Source organism: Mixophyes fleayi, chromosome 1 (assembly GCF_038048845.1).
Source record: "Mixophyes fleayi isolate aMixFle1 chromosome 1, aMixFle1.hap1, whole genome shotgun sequence".
NCBI classification, from domain to species: domain Eukaryota; kingdom Metazoa; phylum Chordata; class Amphibia; order Anura; family Limnodynastidae; genus Mixophyes; species Mixophyes fleayi.
This window is the reverse complement of record NC_134402.1, coordinates 283,500,847-283,522,703: the sequence shown is the minus strand read 5'-3', so window position 1 is coordinate 283,522,703 and position 21,857 is coordinate 283,500,847. Positions and strand designations below refer to the sequence as shown.

Sequence of the window (21,857 nt, the reverse complement as noted above, 5' to 3'; positions counted from 1 at the left end):
AATGAATCAGGCCCAAGATCCTTAATAAATCAGGCCCAAGGTGAATAATAGAGATTTTGAGTATGTTTGCTTGCTAACTGAAATATCAGTGCTTTAAGAAGGATGAATTTCTAGTGGATGAAATCAAGATAGGAATGAGAATTCCTCCAGTTGCCTTCAGCTGTGCGGGAGCAATTTTGTAGGTAGCAGGTGTGTCATGGCTGAGGTTTGGGTCATCGCAGACTATAAATATAGTGCCTGGAACTGCATTGTCTAGGGCTAAAGTGAGTGTTCTGTTGTAGAAAGAGGCAGCCTGATCACAGAAGGACAGTATAGTCATAGGATAAAGTAGTTGTTTTAGTGTAAATGAGAAGTGGATTGGGTCAAGAGTCTTTAGGTGTTGCTGTGTGTGTGTGGATTTGGGTGTACTCAAATAGGAAATTAAGAGGGAACTTCATGTTAGAAGTCTGTTTCTTAAAGTATGCCAAAGTATGCGTGTTCATATGTATACTGATGAAGAACAAAGGTGTTTATAAATATCACATTTTTTTTTATTTTTTTTTCATATATAATGCTGTAAGTTATACAGAGCAGGGATATTTCATGTATTAATTATATTGCTGTTCTCATTATATTAAGTGAAAATAGTGAGCAATTTGAGCCAACCTCTAATAAAGCTGAAGCAAGTTCAAACCTATCCATATGACTTCATTGAAATGAACAACGGTTAATGAAGCTTTGAGGCTTCAATTAACCACAGCTTTATAAAAGCCCTAATCTGTATTAAATGAAATCCCTTAATAAATCACATGGAAAAATGTTTAAGTAATAATCAGCATGCCTTGTTACAGGAGCCCGCTGTGGCGACAATAATGGAATGTGCTGTGTAATCAGATTCCACAAGGTTTAAGAAACATAGCCTGCTATCCTAGCTAGAAAGTGCTGCACTATGCAACAAGCAAGCTAGCTTGCTGGTAGCGTTCTGACACTTAAACAAGGTCGTTAACTCTGGAAGGTCAAAAGCTGTCACATAGTTTGTAAAACACAATTATTTTTTACTTATTAAGCAGCTATATATTTCTCTTTGTATATACATCATATTACACAATTTTAGATAAATTATTGTACGAGTTCTTTGCAGTGTTTCAGATTTTAGTACTGATCGGTCATCTTTTTTATTTCTGTTCAAACAAAGAACTATTTTGGATTTAAAAATAATTTTACATAGTTGCTTGTTAATGTAAGAAATTGTAGTTTTACAAATGTTTTTCAAATTGTGCAGTGATTATCTGTACATTTCTCTTTCTTTTAATTTGCCTTCTAAACCAACATATACTGTATATTCAAATTATAATTGCGACAAAGCAATTATTCAAACAAAACAATTCCTGGAGCATACACAGGCAGTGTCGTCAACAGGACTGCCTAAGGCATCTTCTTTAATCAAGAAAGCCGGAAAGCATGATGTTTCAGGGGAGTTTGAGGAGTGGGTTATACCCCAAAATCCTCACGCTTTCCGACTATCCTGATTAAATAATACTCCAAGGGGAGTATTATGTTTATGACTATTATCTGTGTGGGCTCTGTGAATTCTTTTGTCTAAATTATCTGTGGATCTATTTGGTGTTCGTGTTTCGGGCTGGCACCAGGTTGAAATAATAATGTCTTCCGCTACAGTAAACTGGTGTACACCGTGAATTGCTTTTTTTTAATTCTGGCAAAGCTATTATGTAATACAACATACATTATTTAGTGGTCCCTCTACTGCTAGTAACACATTTTTAGCCGTCAATACTTCCATGGCTTTTAATGCCAGCCATGCACAGCTCAAGAGTATGGCAATTGATACAAGAGCCTTAGACCCAGAAGTCATTAAGACCATGCCTCATATTGAAAAATAAGATTGATTATAGTATACCAACGTTTCAAGTGAAGCACAGGTTTCTTTTTCTTTAACTGTTATGTCTCAATAGGAATCAAACAGAAAGATCTTCGAACAATCATTATGAAAATAATAGAATATATATTCTGTATAAAGCAGTAGAAGTTTGAATGGTATACAAAAAAAATATCTGTCCTATGCAAGGGAATACTCCTGGACATACCAATAAGTTAATTTACCTAACTTTTGCCATTATGTGACATTACCAACTACTCTCCCTATCTTGGTGTGATTTAAACCATATTTATATTTATTTAAATCCCATTAAATATCTTATAAGTTACCCCAGGTATGTTCTAAAAATAGTAGCTTATGTAGCTATGCAACTGTTCCTGGTGCGTCTCCTCTGGGTCCTAGTGCTTGGGCCACACATTCAGTCTGTGGGTGGTGTGAATAACAACGCCATAGAGGGCCTTAGTTTTTGTCAAATTAATGTGGGAAGACTGTGATGTCAAGTGCACTTCTATATGAAACAAAGATCATATAGCCGTATTGTTATAACTTTTACAAAGTACTTATGAAGTAATGTGCTAGTTCACACACTGTGCCCATCCTCATATCCCATATGCTTCTGTGAGTGGGAGAAATGGAAACATGAAACAAAATTGATGTGGTTGTCAGAGGGAGATAACTGCATTGTTGCTAAGCTGAACTATAACATGAGGTAGGATATAATGATACAATAATTTATGTATATGCTTTTGGTTTAGTGTTGTAGTGTAAGGTAGAGATAGTTTATAGACTGTCGTATCTTCCTGTCTTATCATCATACTGTAGCACAGGTGTAAGGCAGAGCCAGATTTAGACCTCATGGGGCCCTAGGCAAGATACTGGTTTGGGGCCCCCTCCCTGAAAAAAATCCATAGCACTATAGTTTTTAGCATAACATATACCCCTATTCAGGGGCTGGCTGGCAGACTTTAGCCCAGGGGGGCAAGCACATAGCACTGGCCCATAAGTAGCGGCCCATTTTTAAAGGTTGGTCTCACCGCCGGCCCTGGGAGGGCCCTCTGGGGATCACTGGGTCCTAGGCAATTGCCTAGGTTGCCTAGTGGTAAATCCGGCCCTGGTGTGAGGGGGTAATGAATGACAATGTTGTGCGTTCCATCGCTTTCCTTCATTATGCAGGATTTGTGTCACACTGTGTGAAGGAGAACCTAGAATTGATATTGATTCTCAGGACGGACGTTAGCATCTGTTGAGTATTGTGCATATGCCCATTGCCTCTCTTGTGCAGTGTTTCTTTTCTGATTCTGCAATGTCTCTTCAACAACTTTATTTAACTCTCTTTTTTGTAAATATAGAATTAGATAACTCTTGAGCTACTGATCAGTATCAGGAGTGCTGGGATGTGGACATGAAACCCAGCACTTGTCTTTCTACTATTTAAACAATTATTATAACAAATTTATTGGAAAGTATACATGATCCAACTGTATATACAACACTCTTTTATTTCATGATCTATATGGAGACTAAAATGGTAAAAGGATAGGATTGATCTATTAGCTTTTAACAATAATTTATAAGAGCAAAAAGCTTTTATGTATATGAGCATTATCATCAATGCCTGATGCAAGCCTTCAAGTTTCAGTGATCAGTGGGGATTACCAATGTACCCATTTTTTTTAATGTTCATTTTGTTGTATATTTTGTACAGCACTGCAGGAAGCCTTATTGTACCAGCACAGGGACCTAGTGGTTTAGCACTTCTGCCTCACAGCACTGGGGTCATGAGTTCTATTCCCGACCATGGCCTTATCTCTGTGGAGTTTGTATGTTCTCCCTGTGTTTGCGTGGGGGTGCTCTGATTTCCTCCCACACTCCAAAAACATATTGGTAGGTTAATTGGCTGCTATCAAACTTGACTTTAGTTTCTCTCTCTCTCTCTCTCTCTCTCTCTCTCTCTCTTTCTCTCTCTCTGTGTCTATATTAGGGGATTTAGACTGTAAGCTCCTATGGGGAAGGGATTGATGTGAATGAGTTCTCTGTACAGCGCTGCAGAATTAGTGGAGCTATATAAATAACTGATGATGAATAATAATTATAATAAGTATTAATGACTACAATTCATATAATAAGATTTTGATGTGAAAAGACAGTGATTATATCACATTAAAGTTTCATCAACTTTAATTGTGAGTTTATTCCATCTCAATGAAATAAAAGTACCCCAGAGTAAATTCATGTTTTAATATATTTAATATAATTTTTACTACAGAAAAATTAAATTATAATAGTGGAATTAGAAGGTGTGGATTGTGCTAAAAGTATTCCAATTCCCATAAAAGCAACATATTATTAAGAAGCTATTATACAATTCTGTATCAGAACATTCTAAATGTATCTAACTGGCAACATTTTTATTATTAGGTGTTTAGTAACTGTCCCAGCTTACGTAAGACATAGATATTACAGCAAACGTTACTAATATTTTTGCTGACAATAATTATCTTGGCATCCAAGCCCTAACAGTGATATATTTGGCCTTACAGCCTTGAGGTTTGATATAGTGTTTCAGACTCAGGAATCTGTTGACAGGGTCTACAAAGTGCTATATCTCTCATAGATTGTAAGCTTGCGAGCAGGGCCTTCTCACCTCTTTGTCAGTTATATCCAGTTTGTTTATTAGTTTACTGTGTTTGTCCCCAATTGTAAAGCGCTACGGAATATATTGGCGCTATATAAATAAATGATGATGATGGTGCTGTACTGGCCACACATGGTAGCCAATGCCCTATCAACTTTATATTGGTGTTTTCCTTTTATTGTCCACTATCTGCATATGCAAATTTGACATTTAAATTACACATTTTTTCTGCCACAGAGTGTGCAGTGTACACAAGACTAATGAATAATCAGAACAAAGGGATCTTCAGTGTTCAAAATATTAGTACGACACATTTTAAAGAGACCGTACAGTATTTCTTATCCAAGGAAAGGTTCCAAATACAGGGGCACCCTGGATTTGCTTATACTGTTTGGAGATCTATATGATGTCACATGTTTCCACCATTCTTTAGATGTCCACAGTTAGCTCTTATATTGCACCACTTGGCTTCTACTTCTGTCCACTCCTGTCTCCCAGTACATTCTGTCAGTGGCTAAGTAGAAGGCCTTGCTATCAGTTCTTGTTCAACAACAGCTGGAGTTCCAGAAGTTGCCAGTATATGAAGATGTTTCATGCATTTCTACAGTATTACAGTACTTAACCAAATAGGCTTTTGCCATATTAAGGAGCAATTTTTGCTACCACTGTTAATAAATCCCATCACTGTTGATCTTTGCAGTATGATGCTATGTCATATAATTTCCCATCTGTTTGCCAATAAACACACTGGATTCATTCTTTGCAGATTAACAATATCTCTTGTGTGTGCAGATTCCTCCGCACTTTAGCACACTGTGTCTTTTGAAGAATTTGCTTTTTAGAGCTAAGCTTTCAGAGGCCAGTACACCTTATCACGCACTCACATGCTTTCTTACTGTAGGCAGGGAGTGAAAACAGCCTGTCAGGGCTTGTGGCAGCTAAATCCAAGCTCTCAGGGGATTTGTTTTTCTTTTGGCGTCAGATTAGATGTCCAAATCATGCAGTGTACTTGGGGGCTGCAATAAAGGTCTGTGGAACTTTTAATGAGGCTAATCCCACAGCAGTACATTCCGAGTAGCTAATGGGCTCAGGTTCAGTGCCTATACTACCATCAGTTGGGCAAGAATGGAGGGACTTGTGACTTGTGCAGTGGGCAGTGATGGTGCATGAATATGCTAATGGTCAGCTGCAACGTACCGTAGACAACACATGCTGCAGAGGACTGACTGCCTTTGGTGCTCAAATTGATTGAAACTCAGGTAAACATTCTCAATTTTATAGATGGATAACTAGAAAGGAAAATGAACATGCCATCTATATTTAATATTGTTTTCAAGCTATATATACTGTCTGTTACGTACTTCTTTCTCAGCATATTGGTACGGCAATAGAGGGAACAGTGGTATGGAAGCATGTGGTGTACCTTATAACCATTGTGTTTATATTTCTAGTTCTATTATAGTAAGTAGTTCTATAGCGATAGATGTTTTACTGTTTAGACAATTTTGAATGATTTACAAAAGTACAGGAGATGAGCTTCTCAAAGCAGTGAGTGTTAGTCGCCCACCTTCAGTGTAATATATAGTGACAATGACAATTGTAACACCATGCAAGAATTCTTATTATTAGGAATATTTGACTGTTTTGAAAGAAATAGAAGAGGAATGAAAGGAGTATAACACTAGTATTGGCATGCATGATGTGCCTTGAAAAGGCAATACAGTTTTTTTGTGAACAGAGATTTATTTCTGTATGATGTATGTAACATACGGTTTAAACTTCTATTAGGAAATGAATATTGCGCTGTACAGCATACAGGGTTTTTCAAAGCAACATTCCAAAATGTATAACAGAAATATCTGTCACTCATCTTAAGCAGTAGTTGTAGTGGAAAGTTAGAAGTGGCATTATGAGAAAGGTAATAGGAATGTAAGTAAAAGGTATTTGATAGTTTTACAATGAAGGCAGTAGTAGAAGTGACAGTGTAGTATACCACAGTATACACCCCCACTTCCTCCACTGCTCATAAGTCTAAACAAATTAAATTAAAATTATGAAATAAAACATGTAAAATTGTCTGTTTTAATAACAATACACTTCTAGAGTCTTTACAAGCAAAACCAGTTATGTTCACTATTATACTGTACATGTATTTATACCCTGCAGGACACCTAAGGAGTATTCTAAAGTTCTGCAAATGCCTAACTAAGGACAAACTATACAAGCTACATTAAATAACAGTATATTAATAATAATGTACTCTGCCCCAATATTCTTTTATGCATATGGATGCAAGGTGTAAACTAAGTTAATTATGAAAATAAGACAGCAGAAGTAATAAGACAGAAGTTTACTGCTCATATATGTTAAATACTGTTGTTAATATAACCGATATCTCTGCTTGGAAAATTCAGTTGTGTTTTAATTTATATAATACAAATTACTGTAGCCTGACATACTAATGATTGAGCTCACATGGTTACAGGGAAATCTCATAAACCTCCCAAATCAACAAACAATTTTGATGTAGCACTACTTGAATCCCACCTTGAGTACCATTTGCATGTAATAAATGTATGCTTGCAGGCTAATGGTTAATAGCAGTAATTGGGGACAACAAAGACAGTCACACTTAACCTGCAGATTGCAGTTGGAACATACCTACTTAATAGGTTAGCAGTGATAATTAATTCCACTGGGAAGGTGCAATCATTATCCACATGATACTGTGTGTCATTATCCAGATGATATGGTTATACACGGCCCATAAGATATCTGTGACTTACCATCCATAGCATAACAGTGGCTCATCATTCACAGGTAGCTGTGGATTACTATTTATAGGCTGCCAACCTTCGCAATAAACTTGACTTATAAAGTACACTCTATGTGCACCCTAAAATGCCTTGGTATTGCACGGGTGCGCCTGGATGGCCTTTTCATATACTTCAGTTTTTATTCTCAAAAAAATTCTAGTTTTAACCTAATTTATGGTTTAAATTGATCATGTGATTATGGGAATATGGAACCACATTCGCTCTTTTGCGCTTTGTAATTTACCTGTAGTCTGTTTAGTAAAACACTTAAAATAGCTTATTGCTATAAATAACTGGTATCCTGCATTGTAAGCTCTGTTTATTTCATGATAGGTGGGATAAACACAGAAGCTTTGTAAATAAATATGAGAAGCCTCATTAGAATCGACTAATATTTTATTACATTTTTAGAAATACATGTATGATTTAACTGCTAGCTAAAAGAGTAGTTTTAGAAATACAATTATTAATATATTATTGAATAATTGACCTACAATACATTTAGTTTTCGAATAGCCCTGCCTCTGTTTCCTATCAAATGTTCCTTCTTTTTGTTTGATGTATAACTCTACATTGTTAAATCCCTTCATAAACTCATACATTTCTGTTTCATCTACAAATATAATATAATATCATCCACTTATAGGTTACTGAATTTATTGTGTTTGATATTTTTAGCTGTATTTGTGGTAAGCTGTGTGTGGTACTAATTCCTACACATAAAATCTTGTATGTCTCTGAAAGTGATGAACAGTGTGTTGGCGTAGATATATTTTAAGGTGCACTCATTTGTGTAATCTTGTCTCTATCTGTATGCCAATGTACTCTTGTTAGAAAAGTACCAATACGAGTAATAACTTCTTATAGCATTGTTAATATACAGATAGGCATTTGCAATGAACTGACTCAGTTGGAAAGATCACAATGGGACCTGTATCCTGTAAGAGTTTGCAATTAGGGCAGCATGGGAGCTGCATGCATATGGTAATGCACTCTGCCCATTCGCTTCCTAAATCTGCAGGCGATTTAGGATTCTTTTCAGAACTGAATTCACCTCACAGTGTGTTCTGAGTTCTGAGTTTACAAATCTATAAGTGTTTTTGTAACAAATGTAGTGCCAATAGGATCCCAACTGAGATTTACTATGTTGTAGAAATTCAGTGGAGAAATCTTCATGGATCCCATTCAGTACAGACAAGTCTGAAGAAACATGCCCATATTTCTGTTTTCTTAGAGGTACTGTGTGGCTGAAAGGATGAATTGTGAGGAAACCATTTTTATTAGAAGTCAAACAGAACAAGAACTATGTTAAAGGTTTGGTTGAGATAAAGTGTAATTGGAAATTCAAGAAAGGGGTATTCTAAAGTTACGATGGGATGTGACCACATGATAATGGAGACAAGGCCATACCTTCCGGTGCGTACTTAGCCCCTCTGAAGCTGCTGCGCAGAGCAGCAGTGAGCAGCCCATTCCCAGTAGTTGGGACAAATGCTCTAGCTATCAGCATGGAGTAAGAGTCCCCCAGAATTGGGATTGTCCTGCCTATATCAGGACATAGAAAAAAATAGAGGAAAAGCGCTGGTTAAGCTGTAACAATTTAATTGGTATAAACAATTGGTAGCCTATAAGGCATAAGCATAAAAACACCACAACTGACTAGCATACATGCGCTAGATATTAATCTGTTAAATTGGAAATACCACCAATTAGTTGACACAATGAGGTTGAATATAACTGGTGCACCAGTATATAGACTTGTGCTGCTAAGAATCATAACATGCAGATTATAGCGCACTATGGTCCGGACCATTAATTTAAATCAGTCAAACAGGTGGATAGAACCACATCAAAAACTCCCATACAGGGAAATGCTTCTGGACTATATAAAGTTATATATCATGATAAGCATGATAGAAAAATTCCACATTCAAAGAGAAAAAAGAATGATCAAGCTGAGGCATTAGTCCGATAAAACATTGATAGGCATGTTAATTAGCAGGCTAGAGTAAAAGTTAGTATAAGTTCTTGCACATGAGGTGAGGCAACAATTATCGATATGTCGGTATTGTAGAACAGGTCAGTTAGTATTCACCAGTATAGGCTTATAGCCATTCATCAATGCGCATTCATATTCCCAGTGAAGGGAGCCTGTAAACAGATCGAATAGGTAAAACCTGCTTGTCCGGCAATCAAATGTGCTGGTCACCTAACTCCTCCATTGAGTGTAATGAACCATCTGTGGCAGGGCCATCTTTTCCATTGGGCACGATGGGCAGCTGCCCGGGGGCCCCACGGGCAAAGGGGCCCCATAGGCATGGCTCTTAATAAGAATAAATAATCCTGCAAAAGAAAAAAACCTGCAAAAAAAACCTACAAGGGTCACTGAGCAAGTACATCTATCTATCTCTATCTCTATATATCTATATCTGTATACATCTATATATCTAAATCTATATCTAGGGGCCCCGGTGCACTGCTTTGCCCGGGGGCCCATAATGTTGTTAAGATGGCCATGATCCGTGGTGGGCTATATTAAAAAACACGTGAATATAATAGCCGATAACTCGGACATCCAGATGCTTGTATCAAGCTAATAAATAGATTTACTTAGCTTTAGCAGCCTTCCGGAGTTGACACTTTAATACTTTAATGGTATAAATCAGATCAGAGACTCCGTAAGAAGGAAATAATTTCAAAATGAATTGAAATTATTGAAAATAATTAGAAACTATTTCCTGATTTAAATTAATGGTCCGGACCATAGTGCGCTATAATCTGCATGTTATGATTCTTAGCAGCACAAGTCTATATACTGGTGCACCAGTTGTATTCAACCTCATTGTGTCAACTAATTGGTGGTATTTCCAATTTAACGAATTAATATCTAGCGCATGTATGCTAGTCAGTTGTGGTGTTTTTATGCTTATGCCTTATAGGCTACCAATTGTTTATACCAATTAAATTGTTACAGCTTAACCAGCGCTTTTCCTCTATTTTTTTCTATATATATTGTTGTGCCAGAATCAGATATCTGACCAGAGGTAGCAGTGGTTAGCTGTGTATATTATTAATAATTCTAGATTACCTAGCGCCCATTATTTCTCTACTTTCTATATCAGGACAGTTGGGAGGTATTGTGAGAACCAAATACCCCTGTCTTGGTGTTTGTAGAAGAGCAGAGGTTTGAAAAGGCCAAGAGCAGGAGTTGGTCCTTGCACAGTATAGAATAGATGCACCAGTGGCCACAATTTTGATGCAGAGTGCAAGCTCTGCAGTACTTGCAAACAAGATTTAATTTTGGGGAGTATGATTATTGAAACAAGATAAGCAAGCAAAGAGGGCTCTTTTTAGGAGTATTCCTTCATGTGTTGGGGGTGTGCTGCCATTTTTATTCCCCCAAAGCACTTGAATTTTGGACCTTCTTAAAGCTGGTACTTTTTGTTTTTTTCAACCTACACTTAATTTAATTAAATCCATTTTGAAACCCCATAGAGAACTTCAGTGAACAAACTCATTTACAAACACATGAGTCCTTACATCCCTTTACTTTTAATTTAAGCCATAAATGAAGATAAACCAAGCAATATTTTAGACTTTGGTGTGATGTTTTACGTTTTTGCACAGTGCACTGGTTCTATCTCTCTGCACATATAGGCACACTACAAGGTAGAGGTGACTCCAAAGAAAAGAGGGTAGAAGTACACTCTGATCTGTGCAGGATGGACCAAAAGAAGCAGTTTTACAGTGCACATCAAGGACCTCATTTATAGTCGGACGCAAAGTCCGTTTTAGGCGCATGCAACAAAAAAACACTATCATGCATGTGCAGAAAGCACCAAATCCACCTGCATTTTGGACACTCGCGCCTAAAATAAAATTTGCATCCAACTCTAAATGAGGTCCCAAGTGTGCTTCATAAATGAGAGTACATATCGACTCTTCAGATAGCTTAGCTTACTAGTAAGTAGCACCATCCCAGCATTCTGAACGCACTTAGAGTAACGAGAGGCAACCAAGAAAAATGATGTGGGTTCTTACATGCATTATATTAGCATTAAAACCGCTAGTAAAACGCATGATACTACCGCCAGTGGGTATAAGTTCTTACTGAAAGTCTCTCTGGATAAAGAGCTCGCTTTCCACAACCAAATTTATTGCACAAAGTCCTTTGTAATGGATTAGGAAACTCCTTAAAATAAGTATATAGTACATATATATTAGATGGAGTTATTCTTTGTTCAAGAGTATTAGGTAAGGTTTGGCCTTTTTTTAATATGTAGATGGGCTCTCCCTATAGTGTAGTATTAGTATCATGTGATAATATTTAAATGCAGGCTATTCATACATTTACTTTCACAATTCCAATTTTGGGGCTATGACATGAAGTGTAGACAGTGATAATAGAACAAGAATAAATCTCTCAGGAGAAGAATTTAATCTTCTTTTCGTTCACCTACCTGGCAGGTCTAGAACACTCAGGGCGAAACAAAATGTGTTGCAGAAAGGGACACTTGTAAATGTTTATTGCACTTCTGTTTGTGTAGAAAGCCAAAAGCTAATGTTTTCCTGCAAGAAACAAGCTAATGTTACAAGATAACTTGAACAGTTGTTGTCATATATATGAAAATGTAATAACTGAAAAATTGTCAGATTGATACAAGTCTACTTTTTTACCCACAGAATTGGAATTCATTTCTGTGGGTTACTTAGTTGACATCTGCTGCCAAAATGGCAATTCATTAGGTCAAATAAGATTGTATTGCATTGACTAATAAAGTACATGCAAGATAATCGCAACATTGGTTTTCTGGGGGGTTCTGTGTTATTTATAGCCTTAAAATGCTAACCGGTTTTATTTATTGTGTTTATTCATTCAGGCCCAGAAATCATGGATCGAAAGAGTGTTTCACAAGAGAGAGTGCGTTCACATTATACCCAGCACCAAAGACCCCCATAGGTAAGTGCTGCTTCATATAATTAGGAGCAATTGAAAAACTAAGGATGCCACACACTCTAGTAAATGCTAAAGTTGCATTACCCTATTTGCACACAATATAATAATGTAATTAAGAGAGAATATTGTCTGTACAGTTATGAAGAGAGAATATTATCCAGGCAGTTATTTATGAATAATTAATAAATGTCACATTTTATATATAAAAAGTAATTAAATACAAACACAAATACAGCAAACAAATACACATTTAATTAATTACAAAACATCTATTATTTTATCCTTTAAAAATGAAATGGTAATCTTCTTCAAAATGATAATGTTAGTTAAGTAAGACAGCTTCAACTATATAATATAGCTCCAATGCTAATGATTTCAGTACCATCAGCTGGCAGTATTAATACTCAATCAACCAATCAAATGTGGCTAGATAGTGCTGCTGATAGTCATCATCATACTGGGTATCATTGCATCTGTACTTCAGTACCCTCAAGAGATACACCAAGTACAAGGCGCATCTACAGATGTCTAACAGGCCTCTACTGTGCTCGGCCTAAGCTTGCCCACCCCAGATCTATTATTTGACATACTAAAAACTCAGAACAGCACTTGTATAATACATTCCAATCCAGGTTCAGAGAGAGTGGTGTTTATAATCCAGTATATAATTGATGACGACCACAGCACCCGCAGAGCCAAACTGTTTGAGAGTAACTAGGAGCGTATAGAGACAACAACTACTTTATTGTACAGATACTGCATCATATTTGTTCACCTGGCTTAAGTTGGGTACACACTACAGGTTTTTTGTCCAATAATCGGCTCATCCAGCCAACATACGACCGATCGTTCGAGAGTCGGGTCAGTGTGTGGTCGAAAGTCTGCCCAAATGGACAATTGGCGCCTGATTTGGTTGGTCAAACCGTTCAATTTTTTCCGATCAATCACCTAACGATCATGTAGTGTGTATGCACTCATGCTGACGATCTCCATAGAGTTTACAGAGTCGGGCTCTTTTCAGCCGATATTAGCACTGAATGCCAGAGTGAATAAATGTAGAGAGTGCTGTAGAAGGAATGACTAATTTGTTCGTTCTGAGACAGAATATTTTGTTTCAAAGTCACAGAAGCTAACGAAATTCGTTAGGACATGTGAATAGCTATAACAAGGCGCTTTTAATCAGTGTGACAATGTGACAGTAGTGAATGAATGAATATTGTGCTGTCATTCTCCGGACTAGAGGACCAGACAAAGGACCAGATGAAGAGCGCAGATCTGAAGGTAAATCATGTCAGTGTGTATGCATGAATCGCCAGACTGATCAAACCTTCAGTCGTAGGTATAATCATTTAAGATAGCACGTCGGTCAGAAACATTCTTCAGTGTGTACCCAGCTTAACTATGGCTTAGCTGCATTGATAAAGCCCATTTTTGAACAATCTGATTCCCAAACTCAAGATCCCAGGTTAAAAAAGGTTAAGAACGTTTGTCCATACTAATATATAATATATAGTAAAAAGTTAATAAAAAAGTCTATTATGTGGAGTCTCAGGAGGTTGCTTTCTCTTTTTTGGGGGGATTTCATGAGCAGCACAAATATGTTGATATGGTGTAAAGGTTTTGTGGCGTTTAATCCCAGCAAACACAGATGAAACAATGAAATCTGATACCCAGTGTTTGAGTTCAGCATACTGTAAAAAGCTTCACACAGCACAGCTGCTGTCCTGTAATGGTGATAATCTTGTCTAATTCTGCAGAATGGTGTGTTGTAATGCTGAAACACTCAGCGTATTGTTCTCTCTGTACTGTAGGTGTTGTTGTGGGCGTCTCATAGGACAACATGTTGGGTTGACTCCGAGTATATCCATCATCCAAAATGAGAAGAATGAAGGCAGACTCAATCGTAATGACGTTCAGTCAGAAAAGTGGTCCATTGGAAAACATACACAGCTCAGCCCCACTGATGCCTTTGGAACCATTGAATTCCAAGGAGGTGGGCACTCCAATAAGGCCATGGTACGTCTCTCCTGTTATTTTATGTTTCGTGAGCATCTTGAACTGTGCACACAGGGTCTTATCTGTACTAAAGCACTATCATTCTACAGTGTATTGTGATTAACACTATGATATCTGCAGGACCTGTGACTTACAAGTTAGATTTTGCTTTCTGTAACATTCATTTGTTATTTATATATCATTTACAGGAGTGTTTCAACTTATTATCAGACTGCTTAAGTGATAAATATTACCACATTTATGGTGTTTTGGAAGATAAAAATGCATTTGGAGATTGAGTGGAACAATAAAGACTGCTGTTTAACCCTAACATTACCCCACCATTCCCATATACAGAACTTCTGGTAATTTACATTTTCAAAGTATAGCAGCATCAAGGATACAAATATAGCAGGTTGTTTGATTGTGAGTTTATATGAAAAAAACAGGGCAACATGCTGTTAGTCAAACAGCGCACAGAAGTATACTCAGACCCTCACATATACACAAACATGAGCTGAATGACACATTTCTACATGCTCTTGGGCATTGCGTTGATGTGATGTGTATATGGTTCAGAAACCGGTGTTAAGTTGTTAAATATATAATTAGTGCATTTCAGTATTGACATGAAGCAGAGTGGGTACAACTTCAGCATTAATGCAAAACTGTAGACCCAATTCCCTTTTAAGCTTAGCAGTTCAGACAAGGAAAGAGTTAAATGGCTATCCTGATGAGGACTGCATACACATACAATCTGCAGAACTTTTCCCAGCACGATCCACATTGCTCAGTGGTTAGGCCATTTAACTAAGCACTTTTGAGTTCTTAAGCAGCATAGAGACCTTTGCAGAGAGTATTAACTATACCTTGTTGATATTCTCAGGTGGATGGTTGTCATGATAGGGGAACTACACAAGAACTATTTTGGTTTCAGAAGCAAAATCCGTTATGTTCTGCTAGTGCAGAGAGTGGGTTTAATATCTTCAAAATTGTCATGTAGTGCGTACTTTTTGCACATCCAAACAACAAATAGCTGTATAAAACGCTCAATGTGACTTATTGATAAATTAATTGGCACTCAATTCTTACAGTGATATAAAAGTATTTACATTTTGATAATAAATATTTTGTATCTGTAATATCAATATAAATAGATCTAGATGGAACACAGTACACTTAACTTACTCAGCAGGTAAGCCTTTCAATGCCAAGTCACAGAATAGGAGCAGGCCCTTAGGGAAGGAGGTGGGCGGTATCTTTACATGACATCTTTGTAATGTCAGTCAGCAGACTTACCCAGAAATGACGTCTCTTGGCATGACAACGACACTCATTAAAGCATGACTTTTATTAGGCATAGATATGTGATGTTAATTTGCTAGAAGCTGAGTAGTACATCCAAGGCTGCATTATTTATTCAACTGACATCATACACAAAATCCAGATGGTACATGTGAAACATATTTAAAACTTTTCCATTCTCTATTTCCAGTATGTACGTGTTTCATTTGACACCAAGCCTGATCTACTGCTGCACCTTATGACAAAGGAGTGGCAGCTAGAACTGCCAAAGCTGCTCATATCTGTCCACGGAGGACTCCAAAACTTTGAACTACAGCCAAAGTTAAAGCAGGTCTTTGGAAAAGGCCTAATCAAAGCTGCCATGACAACAGGAGCCTGGATATTCACTGGAGGAGTAAACACTGGTAACAAGCACTTTATCGGGCATATATATGTAAATCATATTACACATTTGGTATTAGAAGTTCATCATAACTGTGCATGCAAATTTGTCACTTATGGTGATAACCACATACTTTATATGAGAATGGTTTTCTGAAATTTAATTTAAATGTTTAAAGATACTAAGCACAATGATTTTACATTTTCAGATATATATAACAAGATAAATGAAAAACTCTCAATATGTCATGTCTTTTGTTCCACAAGATATTCTTAGTTAGTTGCCTCTATGTAATTGTCATTGCCTTTAATTCTTTCCTTCTAATATTTCCTGTCTAATGCGAGCAACAGAATGCAAACGAGAAGGAGGAGAGTGGTATAGCAACATTCATATTATAACGTAAAAATGAAGATGGTCCCTGCCATTGTGCTTCGAGGCGAGGATAGGAAATGGGGTTTCTTTTGGCTTTGTAACACACAGCTGCACAGTCATTTGTGTGCCAATGACATTAATCTTTCATTTTCTGTTAATTATATAGCGCCAACGTATTCCATGTTGTTGTACATTCAAATGATTTTATTCTGGCACATCAGTCCCTTCCTCAGTGTAACTTACAATCTCATTTCCCTGCCACAAGTACCAAAATTCACACCTAGACCAATTTAATCAGAAGCCAAATAATATGTCTTTGGAATGTGGGAGCACTCAGAGAAAATCCACACAAATAGAGAACTTACAAAACACAGTCCACACCGATAGCACACTGGTTGGACTGAGGCCCAATGTTCTAGTCGTGTGAAGCAGCAGGATGTCACAGTGCCATCCAAACTATAGTGTTACTCATTTTATGTGGGATCACATGCCCATTTTACTGTAGGAAAAGTCCAGTCTACTCAGTAAATCTGTCATATCATGAGTTTGTCTCACTGAATTCTCCAACTTGCATATAGGAACTGTCCTCTGTCCAGGTTCACTATAAGCAGATCTTGGACCTCTCCATCAGCAAGTCTGATATTATAGCATTAGAAGAAGAAGGTGCATAATCATTGTTGCCTACTTTTCTCTCCCTTGCTTCCTAGATGGGAGGCGAGGTAGGAAAAGAGGTGGTTGGCTTCATTATTAACCTTTTTGCTATTTTTATTCGTACACGAGAAGGAAGATTGTACTTGTGTTATTATAGACCAATTTAGTTTTATTCATATTACACCTAATAATGAATGTGTTTTTCAAAACCAATGTCAATAAACATGTCTTGCGCTTATGACCTGGTTGTGTGTATAAATGTATATTGGTGTAAGTACACCTGATGCAAACCTGGCACGTATATCATGGTGCAGAGCTAGATGCATCTTCAGATATATGTGAACCAGCATTTGGACATAAATATGCTATTTTAATATGTAAACAATACTTGTCCAAATAATACAACTGATATAGTTGTGTTTATGCTACAAAGTGATGTCCACTCATTTTTTTAATTCCTCTTCATTAGATCACAATAAGGTAATCTGCAAAAAAGTATTCATTATACGTTGCCATTTTATGTTTCAAACACAGCATTTTAATGTATCAGCTACTCTGCAGTACTCTAGGTGTGGGCCCCTAATATGCACACAAAATCAATTGGATCATGATTGAGCAGGTTGGTAAATGCAGTGAGAAGTAGGGTTTTGTCATATTCCAACTGTACTAACAAGCCGGAACTGATCTTGGCTTTTGGCCCAGAGCTCAACCAATTTGGTGGCCAAACTGCATAGTGATCCAACCAGTCAACAGTCATGCTGAACCATATTGCACCATTCTTTGCCAGCATAGTGGTTAATTATTTCTGTTTTCCAGAGAACTGCAACATTGATTCAATAAAGTAGAAAATATAAAATCTTAGCTGCGCTAAATAGGGAAAGAAGGTACCGTGAGAGCTCTTACTAATGTATTTTGAAACTTATTTGAAGTATCAGCTAAAATTGTAAGCACGTTTGATTAGAAGAAAGTTACATAGATACTTAGGTTTTCATATTCCAACAGAAACAGTAAAAACAATAAATTGCAAATTATATTATTACTATCAATAAACTTACCTTTGTAACTAAATCAGTCCATCATTGTGTCTGTTCTATTCTATAGAGAAAGCTGGCATTCTCCTCTTTGTGTCACTCTGGGGCAGTTCAGAATCCAGAGCTTTTGTGATTGATTGGCAATTGTCCTAGGTACATAAAAGCTCTATACATACTGCAGATTGGGGGATTCATACACAGGCTCATTGCCAATGATGAAAACAGAAAGATAAGATTTGCCATTAGAGTTTTTTTTGTCCTATATCAGATACCCTTTCAATATTTGATGAGTTGTGGGGATGGCAATGGTTGTGATGTAGGAAATAAGAAATATTTAATTAAATTTAACTTTTATTTCAAAGTTGCAGTGGAAAGTCAGACAAGACTGAATATATTTTAACTTTTGTTTAACACTTGCAAATGTAATTTGGAGGTAAACATGTTAACAAAAATAGGTAATAAACATGAAACATGTAACATGTAAGATCGCTGTCTAGATGTGATCCTTGACTCAGAACTATCCTTCCCCACATCTATATTTACATCATGCTATATACATCTATAAAACATTTCCAGAATGCGCCCATATCTCACACAAGACACTGCAAAAACTTTAGTTCATGCAGTCATCATCTCCCACATTGACTATTGTAATTCCCTCCTTACTGGTCACTTTCAAACTAAATTGACAGTTAATATATACTAGTGGAGATTTGTTTCTGCCAATAGGAGTTTTTGATAAGTGATATTTATGAACAATCTCTATATGGAAAATAACAATATAATCAGTAAAAATTATAATAAAGCTCATTGAGCAAACTTTGCAATCCTCTCATGCTCAAGGCAGTGGCGGATCCAGGGGGGGCGATCGGGGCATTCACCCCCCCTAACAGCAAAAAGCTAGGTCCCAGCCGCCGAGCAAAACGGGAGGGGCGGGCCTAAGCGTGGGCGGGGGGCGGGGCTAAATGTGGGCCGGCCAATCAGAGTGGCCCCAGTTGGCACTCAAAACAGGAGGGGGAGGGGTCAATCTCAGACGAAAGGCGGGGTTTAACGCGGGCCAGCCAATCAGAGTAAAGGAGGGGCGTGATTATGCAAAATCGCCCCCCCTAAACATAAAGTCTAGGTCCGCCCCTGGCTCAAGGTGGGCTTTTCAGTTTGTGACATTGTCAAATGCATTGTTTGTAACATTGTTTGCGAAATTGGGAAGTTCACAGTGAAAGCACTTTAATAATGAATGGAGTAGTTTAGAAAAAAACCTGCCTGAGTAAATGGGAGGATTTTCTATTCGGACAGTTACAGGCATTGCAGCACCCTACTAGAGTACAAATTAATAATTAAATACAAGCAGTCAGGTCCGTTTTTCCTTTATTGTATTTTTGTCACACAGAATGGTACACCTCACTGACTTGCATTAGTATTATACGCTACAGTACAAGTTTCAACAGCTATATTATTTTGAAATGTAGGTTGTTATGCTAAAAACATGGGTGAAAATTGCTTTCTTTCATAGGCACCCTATATCATATTTATCCTTTGTTACAGTAAGCAAATATGTGCCACGCTCTTATAACATTTGCTTGTAATATTCAATGCCACTATTAAATTCTGTAATTAGGTGTCAACTTCAGCACTGGGGCCAAACATATGCCATTTTCATAAATACTGATTTTTAAACTTAATCTAATTTTCTAGGTGTCATTCGCCATGTTGGAGATGCTTTAAAAGACCATGCATCAAAATCAAGAGGGAAGATCTGTACAATTGGTATTGCACCTTGGGGAATAGTAGAAAATCAGGAGGACCTTATTGGCAAAGATGTAAGTCATTTTCTTCTACTATATGGGGTTTATGATTATGGCTACTCAATATACAGCAGTATCCTGGGGCCTGATTCATTAAGGATCTTAACTGAAGAGGATCCTTATTTCAGTCTCCTGGAGAAAACCATGTTACAATGGAAGGGATGCAAATGAGTGTTCTGTTTTGCACATAAGTTAAATACTGACTGTTTTCTCATGTAGCACACAAATACTTGATAGCTTATTTGTACACTGAAATTTAAAGTTGATATGTGTGTGCTACATGAAAAAACAGTCAGTATTTAACTTATGTGCAAAACAGAACACTCATTTGCACCCCTTGCATTGTAACATGGTTTTGTCCAGGAGACTGAAATAAGAATCCTCTTCATTTAAGATCCTTAATGAATCAGGCCCCTGATTACTAGATTTCATTTCTTCTGATTTTATGTACAGATGGAGCAGAATTTATTGCACTAAACTAGAGTAATTGTGCTGTATGGCTAAGGATTTAGTTAAGAATTAATGATTAGTTTAGCTATTAATAGTTTGAAATATTTGCTTGACTGTATTTGAAGTCTCTAGTACCACAAGTAAATGTGCGTAAATATGACCTGTAGAACAATACAGACAAGTAAAAGCTCATTCCCTGCTGTTAAAATATACTCTTCACGTAGCACACATTATAATTAAAAGAACAAGGGCCTGAGTCATTAAGGCAAAAAAGGAGTAAATGTTCTCTGGGACAAACCATGTTTCAATGCAAGGGGTGCAAATTAGTTTATTATTTTGCAAATAAGTTAAATACTGGCAGTTTTTTCATCTAACACACAAAAACTTAATACCTTTATTATTACAGTGAAATTTAATGTTGATCTAGGACATGCCCTACCCCAACTATAAATCTGTCCCCATATTTTTACATTTACATCACCCTCCAATGCAACATGGTTTTGCCCAGGTGTAAATGATACTCCTTTTTTATACTTTGCTCTCCTTAATGACTCAGGCCCCAAGTATCTTAATAAATGCACATAACAAAAAAGAGATTTTAATTACACATACTCAATGAACTGTTTATTTTATAGCTTGCGCCACCTGTATTTGTCTTTTTCTGTCCTTATAATTTTTCTCTATTCTTTGTGTCTCTCCCCAGCCTCTTATATGTTATATATGCATATCCATGCTACTTGTTGACTACTCCAAGTATGTTACTTCACCATGTCTGCTCTCCAGTTCTTTTCTAAGCTTTTCCATGTATTCTTCCCATGTCTCTCACCTGCTTTTTCCATGTTGTGTCTCCCCTCGTTAACTCCACAAACAATGTGGTTAATTACTTAGTTATGTGGCACTGGACAGTGGTTTGTATTTGTATAAGGATTTTTGTGCTAAATATAAAGAAATATGTTTTAAAACTGTATTCTCATTTGGTGTTAAAATGGGGACTGTTGTTATGGCACAGGGAAGACCTGGAGATGTTAGACTGATGCTTTTCTGGTTTCACCACCTTCTGACATCCCAGATGGGCTCTGATATAGAGGGAAGGAACACCACCTTCTGACATCCAAGAAGGGCTCTGATATAGAGGGAAGGAGCACCACCTTCTGACATCCCAGAAGGGCTCTGATATAGAGGGAAGGAGCACCACCTTCTGACATCCCAGAAGGGCTCTGATATAGAGGGAAGGAGCACCACCTTCTGACATCCCAGAAGGGCTCTGATATAGAGGGAAGGAGCACCACCTTCTGACATCCCAGAAGAGCTCTGATATAGAGGGAAGGAACACTACCTTCTGACATCCCAGAAGAGCTCTGATATAGAGGGAAGGAGCACCACCTTCTGACATCCCAGAAGAGCTCTGATATAGAGGGAAGGAGCACCACCTTCTGACATCCCAGAAGGGCTCTGATATAGAGGGAAGGAGCACCACCTTCTGACATCCCAGATGGGCTCTGATATAGAGGGAAGGAGCACCACCTTCTGACATCCCAGAAGAGCTCTCATATAGAGGGAAGGAGCACCACCTTCTGACATCCCAGAA

The 21,857-nt window shown here is 37.4% G+C and overlaps 1 protein-coding gene across 5 annotated transcripts in view; it reads left to right on the top strand.

Annotated features, from left to right (window-relative positions):
- The window catches only part of TRPM3 (transient receptor potential cation channel subfamily M member 3), a 295,149-nt gene that overhangs the window by 135,670 nt on the left and 137,622 nt on the right, over positions 1-21,857 (top strand). For all 5 annotated transcript variants that reach the window (XM_075210971.1, XM_075210970.1, XM_075210969.1 and 2 more), the window contains exons 2-5: positions 12,205-12,284; positions 14,093-14,297; positions 15,772-15,985; positions 19,710-19,834. In XM_075210971.1, the coding sequence (XP_075067072.1) occupies positions 12,205-12,284; positions 14,093-14,297; positions 15,772-15,985; positions 19,710-19,834 (624 nt within the window). The remainder of the gene's footprint in view (positions 1-12,204; positions 12,285-14,092; positions 14,298-15,771; positions 15,986-19,709; positions 19,835-21,857) is intronic.